At 41.8% G+C, this 21,199-nt stretch overlaps 1 protein-coding gene across 1 annotated transcript in view; it reads left to right on the top strand.

The window, feature by feature from the left end:
* LOC126235848 (brefeldin A-inhibited guanine nucleotide-exchange protein 3) overlaps window positions 1–21,199 on the top strand; it is a 327,111-nt gene that overhangs the window by 154,200 nt on the left and 151,712 nt on the right. The window contains exon 13 of the mRNA XM_049944714.1: window positions 13,044–13,191. Within this exon, the coding sequence (XP_049800671.1) occupies window positions 13,044–13,191 (148 nt within the window). The remainder of the gene's footprint in view (window positions 1–13,043; window positions 13,192–21,199) is intronic.

Below are 21,199 nucleotides of genomic sequence, written 5' to 3' on the forward strand. Positions count from 1 at the left end.
ATAAATAAATGAGTAAATCCATTAACAGAAGTACTGTATTTACTTGAATCTAAGCTGCACTCGAATCTAAGCCACACCTGAAAAATTAGACTCGAATTCAAGAAAAAAAAAATTTCCCGAATCTAAGCCGCACCTGAAATTTGAGACTCGAAATTCAAGGGGAGAGAAAAGTTTTAGGCCGCACCACCAATTCGAAACAAAGTTGGTCCATTGTAATATGAGACACAATTTAGGTCGAATGAATGACGATACAGCTACAGTAGGTTCGAGTCGTAAGCTTAGCAGTTAAGCTTTACTAGGTAGCCATTGCTCCGTCCGTATATATACGGGTACCTTTCCTTTTTCACGTGCTTCGTCTTGTTTGAATTAATTGCTTATTTTGCTTTGATCTGGTAAGTGCCGTTCTATTTGTTATAGGTGTTTACGTCACTCTAAGCTGAAAATGCATTACTGTACTGTGTCATGAATTGTTTGTCGCATTCTGATAATGAGTGTTTACGGCCTGTCCCCGCTCGCGGCATGGCCTGTTTTCGTGCGCGCTACCACCGCTTACAATTAAAAAAGAGAGGAATTGTTTCATTGGCAAAACAATGGCAAGAGACTGCTATTTGTTGTTACTTACACTGCTGCTTTCTTTGATAAAGATCAACAAGAACCAAATAATATATTGCTTTTGATGGAAGACGTTCTGAACGAGAGTTTAGTGAAAATTTTTCTCCATTTGAAAATCTTTGCAGACGCCTCTTTAGTACATTACATTCTGCACAGAAATTAGAGTCATCTTATATTTAAAAATCTAGTCAATTGTCGTGCTTCATTTCTGACTGTATCACTATTAGGCATAAGAATAATACGAATATAAACATGACATGATATGTATATTCTTCCGTGTTTGCTGTTGTCTCACTCTAGTTTCATAGTTTACTAGGCAGATAGGATTTAAATGAGATAGCAGCAAACACGAAAGAATACACGGCAAAATGTTTATTCTTATGGCGAAGAGAATACTGTATGTGATTCACAATTCATAAAAGTTCCTATTAGCAACCATCTCTTCTCACAGGTAGGAATAAATTCAGAACGTAGGGTTGGCCATATTGACAAACATCCCAAACAGTCTTGCCAGTAGGATTTTCGTACTACATTGAAATCCTGCTACATTCGAAGATGAACAATACGGAATTTGTATTTACTTTGTTGGATAATGTATAAAATGCAGTGGTTGAAACTCGGGGCAGAGAAGAAGGCTTGTCTTCCACCCTTTTTTTTTTTTTTTTTTAAATTTATTTACTGACGTGGAGGTTTTGGTGCTAATATTTATCTTTGTGCCTACAAAGCATGCCTATGCAGCGCTACATATATTCGACGGCAGAAGTCATTTGTGGCGGAACCTACCAACATTTTTCAGAACTTCCGCTTATTTTGCACTCGATTCTAAGCCGCTGGCGGTTTTTTGGATTACAAAAATCAGAAAAAAAGTGCGGCTTAGATTCGAGTAAATACGGTAAATAAGAAAAGATTGAAAGAAGTCTTATTTTTGACAGCTGCTAACGGATAATATTTAAATAAGCTTAAATTTCTTCTTACTGTGCTCAGAGTTTTCTGTAACTTGTATATAGTTTGGGCCAACTGTCTCACTGTGTGATATTACACTCTTCATTTAATTATTTGGAGGACAGTTGTCAATCTTTTGTGAAAGTGTCGTGGTTTCTTGTAATTGCAATACAGTCGGTTATTGTAGGTTGTCCAAAGTTGGCTGGTGATCATTATTGTGGTATAAAACTCCCAATTGAAGTTTTAAAAGGAAAAATGCAGTTGACAGAACAGCCCATCGAGGTAAAGCTGGTACTCTGTACTCCACAGGCACAATATTTCGTTTAATACCTTGTGCCATTATCAGGTACCTTGATGAACCGATCTCCTGGGGCCATGCAAGTGGCTTTTATTCCCTCCTCTTTTCACACAGTTCTAGTTTTGAATGTCTGTACCAAAATCCTGTTATGCCATAGCATTTAATTTGGACAAATAGTGCTCTGCAACTGCTGACATGCTAGGCTGAAGTTAATAGGTGTACCACTAGTGTTTATGGAAACAATCTTTCTACTCTGTGTACCCTTTTACCAATACACTGTTTTCCACATTTGTAGAGATTTGGTATATTTCGGCATTACATGGTCCAAGGTCATCCATAAATCAACTTGCTGAGGTTGGAAGCTATTGTTGATGTTTTTTTCATGTTTGTATTATAAATTTGGATTTTTAAGCTCCACTGTCTGAAAAACACAGTATATTTCTTTCTTCTATGCACCCAAACAAATATTAACATCTGTTTGTATCTTCTGTGAGCCTTGATTTATTTGTTGTAAAAATACTGTACTAAATTCTGGGTTGTTTTCCGATCTTAACCTTAAAAACTATAACATGTGTTTTATGTTGTTTTGATACATGACTTGCAATTACATTAATTGTGAAAGTAGGTTTGTAAATGTCTGCTTGCATTTATATCATTTTATTGTTTACCAGCATGTCATCTGCAAAGCAGGCAGAGGACTGTGCTTAGAGTGTTATTAATTTTGAAACACTTTTGGAAATATTAGTTTTGAATGTCCTGTACTTAGATTTTCATCCTGTTATGCTCCGTTGGAGTGTTTTGTTGTGCAAAGTAAACCACTGGTGAGAGCAGAGTGTCAATGGAAACTCTTTCATTCTTCGTAGTAAGCACCATCAAAGAGGAAGTCGGTGATAAAATCTTTGTAAAAACATTTGTGATTTTCAGATCAAATTCCTAACCAATGATTTCCAAAGTTTGTTGTACAGGAACTTCGGTAAAGAGTAAAAGACATCAAAGACCACAAGTATGTCATAATCTTTCTGCATAGAATTCTTTAGGTGTTGTACAAAATCCAGGGAGTAATGGATGAGATGTGGACATTTGTCCATGTAAAGACTGAGCTTACAGGCATTTGGCCAGTAAGTATGTTGGAGCCCTGATTTTTTGTTGACTCTGTGGTGTATTGGGACCCTCTGACATGATTAGCTAAATACTGTGTTCTATCATTTTCTAACTTCAATCAATTATATAGAAAAAAAATTCCTGGACTGCATGAAATCACTGCTGATAGCCCCACCAAACACCATTCAGTATCACATCATTATCTTAGAAATATGTAGCCCATTTGCTTATGAGCACATTCTTTTCTAGTGCACCTGTAATTGTAAGCCCAATACAGAATATCATATCATTTTGATCAGTTTTTTTTCTTTGTTTAATTTCTCTTCTTTTGTTTATCTTTTGTTTCCACCTGATTTAGTTCTTACTTTTTACTAATTCATACTCATGAACACAGTACTGATTTTCTGAAACTTGAAACTTAATAGTTTGTACTTTTCTATGTATTTTATACTTCTTGGCAAAAACAACTTTTTCATCATTGCTTCTGCTGTATCTATGCTCCTTATTGACAACCACTACATACACATAAATTATGTTGGCTGGTAATTACATGATGAATAATGACAAAGTTAAAGAAACATTAAAACAACTATTAACTGACCACATACAGAGGCCTATCACTGACAACTGAAAGCACACCAACACAGAGCTAGTCTGACTCAAGAACATTTCCGTGTAGCAGAGAAGGTGCAAGTGGACGAGACCTCACTGGCCATGGCCCGACATGTTCGTATGTGCCAGCTGGGTCACTGGTCGCAGGCAACAGTGACACACTTGCTTTGCTAGGTGCTGGTGCCAGATACAAATGCTGAGGTAGTGAATTGTGCAACTGGAGTGTCACATTCCACCCTTCTTCCATGGATCTGGTGCCACAGGTGTTGACATGCAAAAAAGAAGGACCATGCCAGCTGGATCATTTCTTGCAGAAGGTTAGCACCAGCGAGAAGGCTACACAATCCACTGAGGTGGCCCGACATTGATGACAGCGATGTTGGCAGCAGTGCAACAGCTGTGGCTTCCATCAGCTCACCAGCATTGAAGATGCATTGCCCTTTCAGAAATTGGCCCAGATGGTGGTGTGCAGGCTGCAGTGACAGTTCCACATCTGGGGCCTCTTTGGACCATGTGGTGACAAGAGATGGCGGCAACAATGACAGAGGAATGTTTGACCAGTGCTTTGATGAGCAGCTGGTGCCTGGGCAGCTGCCTTCGGACACTGGTTGAGGATCTGGAGCCAGCAGCGGCTACATCTCAACATTATTGATGCCCACTAGCACATCCAGGGAAGGAGCCTACATGGTGTCTGGCCCCAAGGGTTGGGGGGGGGGGGGGCAGCTCCTTCTGCAGGTCCCTCCAACAGTATCCACTGCAGCGGGCTGTTGCCCTAATGAGGGCATAGTTGATTCTGATCGTGGGAGATGTGACATCCCACCAGCATCCACTTTGAACATTCACAGGCTGAGCATCTTCTGAACCTTAGCCTGCACCCATCCCAGTCTGACCAAATGTGTGTGCCCAGATTGGATTGCCCACAACATATTGTGAAGGGCATGGCCACACTGCAGGCGCTGGAGCAGGTGTAGCAGTATCGGGGTTGTCGTCTGTGGAGAACCTCTGTTTGGCTGTGGCTGTTCAGCGGAGTGGTCCTGTAGATGCTTAGGAGCAGAGGCAATGCCGTGTCAGCAGGCAAGTCTGCCAAGCACTTTGCTAATTGCATTCTAATGTACGCACCATATGTTCTGCCTCACCATTCGATTGGAAGTGAAATTATGCAATACTGTTCTGGATGCAGAAATTAGAGAAGAATGGGCCATTGATGGAGATGATCATCCATGTAAATCCTTTGACTTCAGAAATCTGCGTTAGAGTCAGCACAGTAGCGTCTGCCAAGATGGAGCACATGCGCGTGACATATGGTAATTTGACAGTGCATCCGCCACTACTCCTCACATGGAATGGCAGAAAGGACTTGCAAAACTGATGTGGATGCAGTCCCATGGCTGATGAGGAGTGGGCGACGGAGCAAAAATTTGTGTTGGGCTGCCTGATGCTTGGCACCCTGCTTGCACCCACAGACAAGCTTCTTAATTGCTGAGGCAGTGACTAACCAGTAGACAAAACACCTTGTTAGCATTTTCATGCATGCTATGCACTAGTGGTCACAGTGGAGAAGAGCAAGAATTCGGCACTGTAAGACTGAAGGGATGATAATTCGGACTTCATCCGAATTCATACTAAGGAGGACTGTTCAATCAACCACCACCAGCCAATTACGAAGAAGGAAAAAATTGCAGAGTGGGCTTGATTTCATAGTGGGCAGCTGTTTGGGCCAAGATTCTGACACAAATTGGGACACCTGTGGAGCAGTGGATTTTGCCAAGAGGCTTTCTCTATGAACTTTGCTGTGACTGGGAGCAAATCCAGTGCCTGCTGCATGTGACCACTGTTTTGGAAACATATATCTTCTGTTGTCGAATTCTGGCTCAAGACCAATGGTTAAGTGTGACAGCACATCTGCATTTGCCTAACGAACAGTGGGACAATAATGAATCTCTTACAGATACGCACACAAAAATAAACCCACCGCTGAAGTCTTTGTGTGGTCCAGTCAGGAAGCCGAGAATGGGGGGCCAAAAAGCTCCACAAGATGGAATTTTGTTTCTACAAAGGAAAATGCGGATTTTGTGGACCGTGTAGATGATCGCCAACATTTCTGTTTCTGTTTGTAAATAAGTACATTGAGCAACTGTTAACATCTTTGTTGCACATGTTGTTGTTCAGATTCATCAGCTTTCCTGTGAGACAAAACTGCCTCAAGTCCCTACTAGGACATGTCTGTGGCAAGAACCAACTGTTTGCTCAGGGTAGACACTAGCAAAGGCTTGATGGGGGAGAACGCCTTATCGCAATCCACCGACCAAACAAAATTAACATCTTTCTTCTGGAATATGTTGAAGGGATGAATGACATCTGCTGCACTGGGGATAAATTTTGAATAGTAACTGACTTTTCCCAAAAATGCTTGGAGCTCTTTCAGGTTTCGTGGTTTAGGTAGGTTGGCAGTAGCTGCTAGATGATGCTGCATAAGATGGATGCCATACTTCGAAAGAATGTGGCCTACTTATTGAACTTCAGCCTGAAAAAATTTTGATTGCAGCAGGCTGCATTTAAGGCTGCCTCTTCCAGTTTATTGAAAAGAATCTGAAGGTTGTCAAGATGGTCCTGTCATAAAAACCGCTGTGACAAAATGTCATTTAGATAGTTTGCACATGGGGGACATTGCATGTTAATTTTTTCTAAGAATCGTTGAAAATTAGTGAGGGCACATGCGATGCCAAAAGGCAGACACATGTAACGGTATAATCCAAACAGGGCACTGATAACTGTAATCTATTGGGAACCAGAATCCAGATGAAGCTGTAGATATGCATCCACCAAATCAGTTTTTGTAAAACATTCGCCACCTCCCAGTCTTGTGAGGATTTTGTTAGTGTGTGGAATCTTATAAAAATCCACTACCAACTGAGCATCAGTAGTGGATTTGAAATCTCCAAACAAATGAAGCACCCCAGAAGGTTTGCAAATGACAACCAATGGCATAGCCCGTTGGGTGGAGGCAACCAGTTCGGCGATACCCAGGCTCTGCAACCTGTTGAGTTCCTCCTTGACTGCCGATCTCAGGGTGAAGGAGAGAGGCCAAGCATGACAAAATTTAGATATGGCCATCAGTTTGAGGGTTGTGTGTCCCTCAAAAGATTTTGCCACCCTCAAACCTGGCAAAAATGTGAGAACAAATTATGGTAGAGATTGTCCAGTTCCTGGAATGGAATAGAGTTGGAAACAAGATGTACTGCATCTTGAATTACCCAAAGACCATGAATCCATCAAGACTAAAAGTGTTCTCCAGTGTCGCACTGTCTGCTGCCAAAAACATTATCACTCTTGTGACCAGTTGATACTTAGTGTTGATTGTAAACTCTCTTTGAACAGGAATGGGCTGGTTTCCATAACCAACAAATGACAATTTATTGAGGAGAGAGTAGTTGACCCAGATGATTGTACATTTTCAGTTTCATGAGGGGCACAGAGGACCCTGTGTTGACCTGGAAACAGAACATTTGTTGCTGAACCAACAGCGCGATGAAAATCTTGGTGGGGATGTTGATCTTGTGGCCATGGACTGGCATAACTCTATGCACTTCCGTGGACTTCACATCTGTGTCAAAGGCCTGACCATGCGGGAACTGCGACAGACCATGGCCACATGGCCTTTTTTATGGCAAGTGGCACAGATGGCATGCCTATGCAGGCAGCAGCAGTGTGGGAGTTAACACGGAAACAGTCAGGGCATGAAAAAAACTGCGGTGGGAAACAACAACATCTTATGGTGACCGGAATGAATTAAGAGTCACAAATTGAAGGCCTCCAGGTATACTGACGATGCTGTGCCAATGAGTGCACTGACAAATGTACATGACATCCTCAAACAGTTCACACACTATGTGTAACACTTCAAAAGCCTTAGCAATAGCAAAAACCATGTCACCTGTTGGGTCTTCTAGATGCTAAGCCTATGCCTCCCAATAGACCTTTTCTGTTCAATGCGGAATGAAGGATGATGCTGCGAATCGGAGAACCAGCATAGCAGTGTCGGCAGTGAGCATGCACAAATTTACACTTCCTACTTAACGAATGGAGGTTGACTACCCATGCTTGAGAAGACCCTGGTTTCTTTTGCCTCCGGTGGAAATCCATACAAGAAACCACCACAGGGGTTTTACTTAAGATAATAAGTGCTAAGCATTTCAGAAAATGACAATGCTAAAGGGCCTTCCAATATGGTAAGTTTTCGAAGCAAATGAAAACTTTGTGGTGCAATCCACAACAAGAAAGAAGCTTTTTGCAGTGATAGATGCTCTAACTGAAATGCTGCTGTAGACATTGCAGATGTGTTTCCCAGCCTTTCTTTGCTTCATGGAATGGTGAAAACTGGGGGAGGGTCAGGTGGGGGTGGGGGATGGGGGCAGCAGATGGGCATGTAGGCAGCTGTGGCTGTGAGGCCTGTGCTCCCAGCAAATATATAAATAACGGATGAACCCATCTAACTGCTGCAGTTGTTGCCTAACCTGTTGCTTCTGCTGTTGGAGCAATTAAACCAATGCTAGACCCATATCACTCATGGAAGACAAATGCAGAATGAACTACCTCTTTGCCAGAACTGCTACATATACACTCTTTTTTGTCAACCCCTATATGCACAAAAATTAGGTTGGGTGATAACAGCAGGACAAATAATGACAAGGTTACAGAAACATTAACACAAATATTAACTGTCTGAGTACAGAGCCCTGTCACTGACAACTGCATGCATACTGACATGGAGATGGTCTGACTCAAGAACGTTTTCCTGTGGTGGAGAATGATGATGATGATGATGATGATGATGATGATGATGATGATTTGGGTTGCGGGAGCGATTGAAATTACGGTCATCAGTGCCCTGACGAAAAGTCAACATGTAAATCTCATGGATGGTGGTGAAGATCCAAGTGTACGAAGCTCTGCTGGTGGTGGCCCCGTGTATTTGTATTTGCTGGCCAGGGCACTGGCTGTGGGCGACAGTGATGTACTTGCTCTGTCCAGCCACCACTGGAACCAAATACAAACACTGCAGTGGCAGATTGCACGGCCATGCCACCACAGCATCTTTACCCTTTTTGTCTTTCAATTTCTGCAGACAGAGAAATTATTTAAAGAAACACTTTTTAATTTGTGTGTGTCAGCCATATTCGATTTGCATAAATATAGACTTTTCAAATTTATACTAATGACGAAAAGCTTTCCTGTCCCCACTTAGATGGCAATACAGATCTGTGTGAGTACAGTGAATGTCATGCTCATCATCTTTGGTAGAAGAATAGTGTAAAACTTGTCAAAACTCCATGCTATCTCAACACTGCCATCTGGCTGGAAACTCAAGGGCTTGCCATCCATGTTTGATTTGTTTACAAGAGGCGGTCAAAAAGTTTCTAGCCCAAGATAGTTACTGTTATGTCTTACACAAATACCACCACCTTGAGGGTTTGCAAGTCAAATTTCACGGCTCCAACTTCGTTAGCTTTGTCGCTAGGATGCATTGTATACTGTAGTGTAAGCAAAATGGGGAATATCGAGAGAATCAAGAACTGTGCTGTGATTGAATACCTTCATTTGAAGGGAATGACACCCAAGGAAATTGCAGAGGACATCTGGAATACACTTAAGATCAGTGCTCCATCTTATGCAACAGCAAAAACTGAGTGTCCATCTTCAAACATGGAAGAACATGTGTGCAAGATGCGTCAAGGTGCAGAAGGCCTGCCACTGTTGCCACTGATGAAACAGTGACTTCAATTCGTGATATGATTTTACAGGACCATCGAACAATGTAGCACCACATTAAAATCACATTTGGAATCTCCCATGGGTGTGCTTGTGACATTCTTGTGGATATTTTGGGAATGCGGAAAGTTTCATCTCTGTGGGTCCTGATGAAAGACTGGAATGCAGATTAGAGATGGGAGCGTGTGCAATGTTGTGAAGAAATCATCTGCCAATTTGAAGCTGATGAAGATGGCTTTCTTGGAAGGTATGTGACAATGGAAAAAAACATGGGTTCACCACTTTGATCCTGAGACACAACAACAGTCACAATAATGGAAATGTCCTTCATCCCCTACCCCAAAAAAATTCTGGGTGAAAAAATCAGCCAGTAAGATGATGGTGTGGTCTTCTGGGGTGCAGAAGGGATAATTATGGTGGATTACTTGCAAAAGGGCAAAACTGCCAATGTGTCATACTGCACTCTTCAGAGGATGATGATTTGACAATGATGATCCAGTGATTGATGCAGTGAGTGCTTGGTTGGACTCGAAATTGGAGACCTTTTATTTGAATGGTATGCAGAAGTTATCTGAGTGTGCCCCTAAGTGTAGTATACACGGGTATTATATTGAAAAATAAATTGGTATTATGAATTTTCTGTCATTCATTATTTATTAGGCATATAATTGGTCCTGTTTGTCTGAAATGTTGTTAACCTTAAGTTTTTACCATAGCTTTTAACTAAATTGCATTTTTATTAACAAGGTAAAGCAGACTGCACAAGCCATTTGGGGAATTACAGGATTTACAGGCAGTAGTGATGTTGCAGTATTATTGTATGTCAAATTTGAAGTAAGCTGTTTAAGCAAGCATGTGGTGTAAAACTAATTCATTCAGACTAGCGGTTACTCCAATCCAATTTAGGTGCAAATACAGGGTGTTTATAAATGAATATCGGAGTTTTAACACTTTATAATATTTATTATATTTAAGTTACAGTTATAGATGATATGTCAAATGAAAGAACAACTCAAACAGTTTTGCCAAGAACCTTATAAATGTTCAATGTGAGCACCATTTGTCACACAGCACACATCAAGTCTATAGCTGAGTTCTTCCCAAACGTTGATAAGTGTGTCTTCAGTGATTGTAGCAACAGCTACTTCAATCCAGTTTCTTAATTCAGGGAGGTCTGCTTGTAGCGGAGGCATGTAGACACGATCCTTGATGAAGCCTCAAAGGAAAAAATCACATGGCGTTAGGTCGGCTGAACGTGGAGGCCATGCGTAGCAAGCCCTGTCATTGGGCCCCTTGCGACCTATCCAGTGCTTGGGTACAGTGAAGTTCAACCAATTGCGTACTACTTCGCTATGCCAGTGAGGTTCTTGGTAAAACTGTTTGAGTTGCTCTTTCATTTGACATATCATTTATAACTATAAGTTTAATGTAATAAATATTATAAAGTGTTAAAACCCCAATATTCATTTATAAACACGATGTATAAATGCTTCCACATGTCTTGTACATATCCAGCTGTCATGTTTTGACCTCACAATTCATAATAACTGTCTTATTGCATTGCATTAAACTGATTTTTTACTCCCAGTTGATTGCATCTTCCAGTGAACCATGTTTCCATAGTTTCCTGCGTCATGTGCAACATTACATTATCTGCTCTTAGAGGTCTTCTTGTCTTCTTTCTCAGCACAGCTTTTGGTCAGAGAACTGTGGTCTGTGGCCTCCAAACACTGGACCAAAAAGATTTTGCGATGAAATATGAGCAGCTTTTGACATCAACCATTTCAATGCACTGAATTCTTCTTCCCTATAGTGATGCTGAAACTATTCACAGATTTTTTCCTCTCTTCCTTCAACTTATTGTCATTTTTAGAGATTGTGGGTGTTCTCTGGTGGAGTTAGGTGGATTGGGCCCAGTCAAAAGTCATTTCTCCAATAGTTCAAATGATAAGCTCAATCCCACATCTGGCAGTGCTGGAAGGAGGGCCTAGACCCATGGGCCCAGTGTAGAAGTGTCTTTCTAGGCAACCATAAGCTGCTATGCTCGGTGTGGCCCAGGCATGTTATGACCTTGTAAAGTAAATATCCCCCACCAGTGGCCGAGCTGCATCACTGCAGATGCTGTAGGCTGACACTGCCCATTCTGTATCAAATGACTGACTGGTAGCGACTGTTGCTAGCAGGTGCGCCAATGGCTTGGTTCCTCGGAGGGCCTCAGTTTGACTCTCAGTCCTTCAGGCCGCAGCTGGACACCTTGCCAGGTGGTCCTTTCAAGATGACACTGGATTGGAATGATCTCATGGCAGAAGCCAACTCATTGACATACACCAACTCGGTGACTTGCTGATTCGATGGCATGCCTGGCTGGATGGCTGATCTTTATTATGTGCAAAAGTGAGTTTTTCATGGTGTTGTTGCTGCAAATGCCACATGTACCATGAGCTGAAGTGTCCCTGATTTCAGTAATTAGATGGGCAATGACTAGCAACCCTCTGCAGGCCCATGGTGCAATGCTGTGTCATTGTATTGCTGCAAGTGGCCCTCTTTACAGCATTGAGTTCTCTTGCATAGTCCTGTGCTGTTACCCAGTGTAGAACTACATTCCAAGGTGTTTGAAGTCTGTGTTATATAAATTTCATTCTCTAACTGGCATGTGTACTGTATGTACATTTGGTGTCAACAACTCTGTCAGTGTAGTCTTTGATTTACAGGCTGACTTTGCTGTCATTTCAGGCTACACTATAATGCATAAGGTGAAGATGATTTCTAGGGATGACCATCTTGAGCCTGGATACTAGTATTTAAGTCATATTTTCAATGATAACCATTGCACCATTATAGATATGTCAGAGGCTTTTGGTGTAACCAGCAAAGGTTGCAGTTGAAGACAAAATTCGTATTGTACTGTGGCATGATGTCTACCAAGATAGGATGCTTGCTCCGAAATATGACTTGAGACTTACTTTCCACGCCATTCTGGAGATTGAGGCCTCACTGTGCCCATTATATATGACATTACGTAGAATGTGGCAATATTTACTAGGACAAACAATTTCCAGTGTTGCTAAGCACTGTGCTGAATACACACATCACAAAGAAAAGGGACTAAATAAGTCAGCCTTGGTACAACATTGTGAATGGAATGGCTGCAAAGTACTTGCTGGAAACAATGACAATAATGTTGTATGTTACAATTTACAGGTATTCAGTTAAAAAGGTGGCAGCTGAGATTCAATTATGCACAACAGTTTCAAGACAGATCAGGTTACATGCTGGACAGGACATGGGAGTGACTTTGATTACATAGAAAAAAAAAGAACAATTTTCATAGGTTATAGTAAGATGGGAGTGGCAGTTTCAGTGCGGTACAGCCTCCTTGCTGTCTTTGATGCCATGGGGCCAGATCTGTTGCTGGATGCTTGACTGAGCTTGCAAACCAAATACAAACTCACTTCACCTATGGAAGGTTCTAGCCGTCACTGCTTCGGAAAAGCTAAGGAGAACACACTGCCATTCTTGGCAGTCTGTAGTTTTAATTCCTGAAGATGACAGAGTGCCAGCTGTTGTAAGGTCAAAAATTATAGCTCAACTGACGTGATTTGAAAAGTAAGAGTATTCATCTTTGTAATTTAGCTCAGAAAGTTATTAAAATGTATTACAGTTTGATATGCATTCACAATATGTCTGTTAATTTGATTTTTCTTTTCAGGTTCGTGAGGAATACACTGATGTTGAAAGACATAATGCCCGTCATTTTGCGCAAACATTACAATCCCTGCTACCATCACTTTTGGCACTACGTAGCTCAATTGAAGTAGATGAAGCAATTCAGGATTTCTCTTCGAAATACTGCCAAGGTAAATATTGTTAGCATTTCCTTATAAATTAGTATGTCCTCTTGCCCCTCATGACAAAAATTTTGCCATTATGTGTGGTGGAAATGCCAGGTATCAGCCCTATTCAGTTTGAAAGTTTATGGGTTTTCCATGCAAAACACACGTTTTATATTGGAAAAAGTGTTCATAACAATGGAAGTGATAGTAGAGGAAGTAATTACAACTGGTTCAGTAGGCAGACCAGATACAGCTGCACCAACATGAGTGTTTTCCTACAGAGTTCCAGGAGTATGCACTGAGGTGACAAAAATTATGAGATACCACCTAATATCGTGTAGGACCTCATTTTGCCAGATGTAGCACAGCAGCTCGATGTGGCATGGATTCAAAAAGTCCTTGGAAGTCCCTACAGAAATATTGAGGCATGCTACCTCTACAGCTATCCATAAATTTGAAAGTGGTGCTGCTGCAGGAGTTTGTGCAAGAACTGACCTCTCAGTTATGTCCCATAATGTTCAATGGGTTTCATGTTGGGTGATCTGTATGTCACATCATTAACTCATATTGTTCAGAATGTTCTTCAAATCAATCATGAACAGTTGTGGCCTGGTGACATGACACCATTGTTTGGGTCTGTGAATAGCTGCAAATGGTCTCCACATAGCTGAACATAACCATTTCCAGCCAATGATTTCTGGGCAATGATTGGTTCAGTTGGACCAGTGGACCCAATCCATTCCACGTAAAACCAGCCCAAACCATTATGGAGCCACTGCCAGCTTGCACAGTGCCTTGTTGACAACTTGGGTTCAAGGCTTCATGGGGTGTGCATCACACTCATGCCCTACCATCATCTCTTACCACCTGAAGTGACTCTTATCTGACCAGGTCATGGTTTTCCAGTCATGTAGCATCCAATCAATATGGTCAGGAGTCCAGAAGAGATGCTACAGGTAATGTCAACCTGTTAGCAAAGGCACTCGTGTCAGTCATCAGCTGCCATAACCCATTACTGCCAAATTTTGCCACACTGTTCTAATGGATACATTTATCATACATCCCACATTGATTTCTGTGGTTATTTCATGCAGTGTTGCTTGTCCCTTAGCACTGATAACTCTACGCAAACACTGCTGCCCTCAGTCGTTAAGAGAAGGCTGTTGGCTACTGTGTTGCCGTGGTGAGAGTAATGTCTGAAATTTGGTATTCTCGGGACACTCTTGACACTGTGGATCTCAGAATATCAAATTCCCTAATGATTTACAAAATGGAATGCCCTATGCGTCTAGCTCCAACTCCCATTCTGCGTTCAAAGTCTCTTAATTCCTGTTGTGCAGCCATAATCTTGTCAGAAACTGTTTCACAAGTATCACTTGAGTACAGATGAGTGCTCTGCTAATGCACTGGCCTTTTATACCTCATGTACACGATACTACTGCCATCTGTGTATGTGCATGTTGCTATCCCATGACTTGTCATCTCAGTTGTACAGGAGAAGGTTTTATTCTGAGTAAGAAAATAGTAGACAAATTTTGCTAACAGTGGTTTATCATATCCTTTGCAGCAAAAATGATGATACAAACAAATCAAATGGCTGTCATTCCTCATAAATAATTCATTCATTCACACACAGTGTTCCATAACTCTTTATCTCAAAGTAATGTTTTCAGAGGTGGAATGAGTAAAGTTACAGAGTAACAGAAGAAGCACCTACTGAAGTGTTCTTCTATTAAAGCATACTGCCACAACTTATGCCAAGTGCTAGTCCACTCATATATTTTTACATGCATAAGGGGGGGGGGGGGGGGGGGGAGCAGCTACTTTGGAAAAAGTCACTGCCCTTCCTTTTGTTCAAATCAACTTCTACTTCATACTAGGCATTAACTCTAATTTGTTGATTTCAGATAACACTCTCAGCTGTCTATATTACTATGAAGTTAAAACTGTTAATATGCACATAAGTTAACATTCAAAAGTCCATTTACAAGCTTGTATCACAAAATCCTCACAAACTTATGAAGTTGAATATTTTTTGAGTTGTTTTAAAAATGAATAATAATAGATCATATAACAATATTATGAAAAGTTGCTACTCACCATATAGCGGAGATGCTTAGTTGCAGATAGGCACAATATAGAAACTGTCACAAATATAGCTTTTGGCCAGTATGGCCTTCCTCAAAGTTAGATGACAGACACACACATACACACGCACGCAAATGCAACTCACACACACGACTGCAGTCTCCACTGCAGTTGGAGACTGCAATCAAGTTTGTATGAGTTGCATTTGTGTGAGTGTGTAGGTGTGTGTCTGTTGTCTAATTTTGATGAAGGCCTTACTGGCCGAAAGCTATATTTGTGACAGTCTCTTTATTGTGCTTCTCTGTGGCTCAGCATCTCTGCTATATGGTGAGTAGCAATTTTCATAATATTGTTACATTCCATCCCAGAGTTTCCATTGTTTAATAGATCATTTAATGTGAACATAGTGATGAAATTTAAAAAAAAAATGTCTGCTTTGTAGAAGTAATGGGGTACATGCATTAATTGTATTCAGTAATGAGAGCCAAAGATAAATTGTAAATGTATTCTGCCAAAACAAAGTTTGCAGAAAATGTACTATGGAAAAAATAAAGATGAAATTGGTTATATGTCATCATCATCATCGTCATCATCATTACAGGCCTTTCAGTATATTTTTCTCCATTGGGCTTATAGTGCAGGATTTTCTGGGGAATTCTGTGACCTGGTATTCTCATGAGGTGTTGTCTTCAATCTTCACAGTGTTTTTAAATTTTATCATTCATGTTGAAAATATTTAATTCTGTTTTAATATCTTCATTTCTAATTGTGCATCTTATTGTGCAGCCCTTTGTTTTACTTAAGAACATCACCTCTACTGTGTGTATTATTATTATTATTATTATTATTATTATTATTATTACACACATTACAGGCCTTTTATCAGACCATGCAAAACATTCATGACTACTTGTTCTTCTGTTCTTCCAGTACTCCTTCATTCATTCACTAAAGGCACTCTTCCTTTTTTCTGTCCACTTTGGCATTTGGGCTTTAGTTGCTGTTTTCTCTGTCATCACTTCCGACTTGTACACCTTGTGTCCATAGATGCCTTTTCCATGACGTCCACTGACTCTGCCTGAGCTCTTTGTAGATCAATTTTGACTTGTCATCCAGGGTTTAGTGGTCTTGAGTCTCTGGATGTACCTGAGGATTCTGTTGGTGAGTCTGGTCTGTGGGAGTCTGCTTATGTGTCCATAAAATTTTAGTTGCCTCTTTCTAATGTGTGCTGTGATATTGGAGAACTTCTCTGTGGTGTCCCTGGAGTGAAGCCTATATCCATTGTCCATGAGTTTTGGCCCAATAATTTTCCTAATGATTTTTCTTTCCTGTGTGAGAATGTTCTCAAGGTTGGCCTTTGTATGTATCATCAGTGTCTCACTGGCGTATAGCATTTTGGTGCAGGTGGACAGACATTTCTTGTTGTAAATACCCTGTGTTTTGTATAAGGCTCTCTTCATTTTCAATAACCTTGTCTTCTGGGCAATTTTCTCCTTTCCTGTCGGTTCGAGCACTTCTTCTATGTACTTAAAGTGTGTGACCCTGTTGATCTTGCCATACTTTGTGTTCAGATTTGGAATGTTTAATTTCGTGCAGAAGAACTCAGTTTCCTGAAAGGAAATCTGTAGCCCTATTTTTTTCTGCACACTCTTGGAGTACTTCTGTCTGTTTGATAGCTGTAGTTTCATTATCTGTGAGTAGTGTCAGATTGTCTGCAAAGGCTAGACAACCATCCTCCAGCTTGTCCTTGGGTCATCCAAGTTGCACTGGCTTCCAATGGCCTTGTATTTGCAGCTCTTTCTCCCATTCCTTGATGACCTTATCCAGCACTGGGTTGAAGAGGGGCAGTGAGAGTCCGTCACCTTTGCAAACGCCTATCTTGATCTCAAAGGGTTCGGGGATTTCCCCCTTGAACTTCACCTTAGATGTCGTGTCTGTCAGTGTCTGATCAGTCGCAGTGTCTTTCCGTCCAAACCTTGTTCATGTACACTACTGGCCATTAAAATTGCTACACCAAGAATAAATGCAGATGATAAACGGGTATTCATTGGACAAATATATTATACTAGAACTGACATGTGATTACATTTTCACACAATTTTGGTGCATAGATCCTGAGAAATCAGTACCCAGAACAACCACCTCTGGCCGTAATAACGGCCTTGATACACCTCGGCATTGAGTCAAACAGAGCTTGGATGGCGTGTACAGGTACAGCTGCCCATGCAGCTTCAACACAATACCACAGTTCATCAAGAGTAGTGACTGGCGTATTGTGACGAGCCAGGTGCTCGGCCACCATTGACCAGACGTTTTCAGTTGGTGAGACATCTGGAGAATGTGCTGTCCAGGGCAGCAGTCGAACATTTTCTGTATCCAGAAAGGCCCGTACAGGACCTGCAAAACGCGGTCGTGCATTATCCTGCTGAAATGTGGGGTTTCACAGGGATCGAATGAAGGGTAGAGCCATGGGTTGTAACACATCTGAAATGTAATGTCCACTGTTCAAAGTGCCGTCAATCCAAACAAGAGTTAACCGAGACGTGTAACCAATGGCACTCCATATCATCACGCCGGGTGATACGCCAGTATGGCGATGACGAATACACGCTTCCAATGTACGTTCACCACGATGTTGCCGAACACGGATGTGACCATCATGATGCTGTAGACAGAAGCTGGATTCATCCTAAAAAACGACGTTTTGCCATTCGTGCACCCAGGTTCGTCGTTGAGTACACCATCGCAGGCACTCCTGTCTGTCAAGGGTAACCGCAGCCATTGTCTCCAAGCTGATAGTCCATGCTGCTGCAAATGTCGTTGAACTTCGTGCAGATGGTTGTTGTCTTGCAAACTTTCCCATCTGTTGACTCGGGGATCTAGACGTGGCTGCACGATCCGTTACAGCCATGCGGGTAAGATGCCTGTCATCTCAACTGCTAGTGATACGAGGCCGTTGGGATCCAGCACGATGTTACATAATACCCTCCTGAACACACTGATTCTGTATTCTGCTAACAGTCGTTGGATCTCGACCAATGCGAGCAGCAATGTCGCGATACGATAAAACACAATCGCGATAGGCTACAATCCGACCTTTATCAAAGTCGGAAACGTGACGGTACGCATTTCTCCTCCTTACACGAGGCATTACAACCACGTTTCACTAGGCAACGCCGGTCAACTGCTGTTTGTGTATGAGAAATCGGTTGGAACTTTCCTCATGTCAGCACGTTGTAGGTGTCGCCACCGGCGCCAACCTTGTGTGAATGCTCTGAAAAGCTAATCATTTGCATATCACAGCATCTTCTTCCTGTTGGTTAAATTCCGCGTCTGTAGCACATCATCTTCGTGTTGTAGCAATTTTAATGGCCAGTAGTGTAGAATGTTGAACAATAACTGTCCCTTGATGGAGTCATGTGCCTTCTTGAAGTCACCGAAGGTGCATATGACTGGACTGTTCCTGAGGGCTTTGATTTTCAGGGTAGTCTTCAGATTGAAGATTTGTTCTGCACAGGAATGACCAGGGTGGAAGCCTGCCTGGTACTCACCGATCTTATGTTCCAGTTGGTCCTGTGTTCTTTGGAGTAGACAAGCTGAGAGTACCTTGTATGCGACTGGTATTACTGAGATGCCCCTGTAATTGTTCACCTCTGTGGGGTCACACTCTTTGTGCAGAGGGTGGATCAGTGTGCATTTCCAGTCATCTGGCTACTTTTCTGATGTCCATATGTCAGTGATGATCTGTGAGTTCTCTGAGTGAGTTTGGTCCAAGGTTTTTTAGTAGTTTGGCCACTATGCCATCTTCACCAGATGTCCTGTTGTTTTTGAGGCTGAGGTTGTGCCTGTGTACTTCCTCCTGTGTTGGGGGTAGTGAGTCTGTGTGTCTGTCTGTAGGTTCTTTGTCTGGGAATCTCTCTGGGGTTCTGGGCAATTGAAAAGTTCTGAGAAGTACTGTGCCAGCACCTTACAGTTCTCCTTATCCATCAGTGCCAGTTTTCTGTCACTATTTCTTAAGCAGAGGTTCGGTGGCATGTATCCTCGGACGTGCCCTGCAAACGTCCTGTAGAAGTCCCTTGTGTTGTAGTTGCAGAAGTTGTCCTCTATAGTGTCTAGCTGTTCTTTCAGGTATTTCCTCTTGGATTGTCTAAAAATTTTTACTGTTGTCTTTCGCGTTTCATTGAACATCTGTAAATTTTCTGGGGACTTTGTACTATTGTGTTTCTGGTATGCCAAATTCCTGGTGACGAGTGCATTCTCACAATCAGTTTCCCACCAGGGGTGCTTGGTATTCTTCTTCAGAGGAATGAGGGCTTGTGCTTTTTCTGTGATTTTTTTGTAGAAATTTTGCCTGTCATTTGTATGTTCTTTTTCCCAAGCCTCTTTCACTCCAGAGTCAGTGATCTTTGTTGTGTCAAATTTCAGTAGGGGAGTTTCCTTACAGAAAATTCTCTTGGAGGTGAACTTGACTTTGATGAATGTTAGGTAATGGTCAGAACAATGTTCCTGTACGTCATGGATCTCTTTCTGTACTGGGTACAAGATTGCCACATGGTCAATTTGGAACTCGCGTAACTGCTGGACTGGTGAATGCCAGCTTTTCTGTTTTCTGGGGCTCTGAGGGATGTCGACATGAGCTTGAGGTTGTGCTGCTGGCAAAGTTCTTTGAGCCGTGTGCCATTTTTGTTGGTGGATTTATGTGCGGGATAATTTCCAATTGTTTTCCTGTGCATTTTTTTCTCTGCCGATCTGTGCATTGATATCACCCATGAGAAGTTTGTCATCCTTGGGGTCTTTGAATAATACCTTCTCAAGGGTTGGTTGACCAGAATTTATCTGCAGACTGTGGGTCTCTCTTGTTGCTCTGGTTAGTAGGCACATGTACATTGATCAGTGTGTATTTTTTGTTGACGCACTGAATGCACATGGTCAGCCTTCGGTTGTTTACTGGTGTGACTTCTCTGATGGATTTGAGTATGGTATTATGAACCACAGAGGCCATCCCCAACAGTGGAGTGCCTTTGGAAACTTGCCTATCGGTTTTGCTCTTAAAGATGCGGTACTTGCCTTAGTCTGTGGTGTCTTCGTCTGTGATACGTGTCTCTTGCAGTGCGAGGATCAGTATCTTCTGCCTATCAAGTTCTGTCACTAGGTTGTGCAGCTTTCCAGGCTGTATGAGAGTGTTGATGCTGAAGGTGCCTATGTACGTTGGTGTCTTGTGTGGGAGTTAGCCAGAGAACTCTGACTTTCTCTGTGGTCGTGGAAGTCCGGGTCCCCCAGAATCCGAGTGCCTCGTTGCCACCTGTCGATGGGTGGATTGGTTACCACCTGGGGTATTGCTGTTATTACTTACAAGAGTCATGATTGCTTGTAAGCATTGGTTCCAGTGGCCACCCACTGGGTTTGTTAGAATCAGGGATTGTCAGTTCCTGAAGCATGTATTGCAGCCGCATTCACTGAGTGAACAGATGCTGACCAGTTGCCGGTGGCTACCACTGCAGATGCGACTTCGATTTGGTATACTTGGATTTGATATACTTGGATTTAATATACTCCATTAGTCCCGAGTAATGGGCTACCTCTTCCGCCACCTATGCTGATTTGAAGTCCATCTTCTCCACCATAGACGTTGTTGAGGTCTTCACCATAACCTTGGCAAGGGGCCCTATAACAGGTTACTACCATCCGGAACCAGATGGACCCTGGTTATCTTACATTAGTTTTATATCCTTGTGTAATTGTCTTATAGTACTGTACAATTCTGGATTTCATATTATAATTATTTCTTCATGTATTACAAAGCAGGCTACTTTAATTACACTACATCTTTTAATTCAGATAGTCCGTTACTGTGTAATAACTTTTATTTAATAAAAATTTTTTTGCTTTTGTTTTGAACTGTCCAAGTGTGTCAATATCTTTTATATTTTGGGGTAATTTATTA

This window comes from Schistocerca nitens, chromosome 2, assembly GCF_023898315.1.
Source record: "Schistocerca nitens isolate TAMUIC-IGC-003100 chromosome 2, iqSchNite1.1, whole genome shotgun sequence".
NCBI classification, from domain to species: domain Eukaryota; kingdom Metazoa; phylum Arthropoda; class Insecta; order Orthoptera; family Acrididae; genus Schistocerca; species Schistocerca nitens.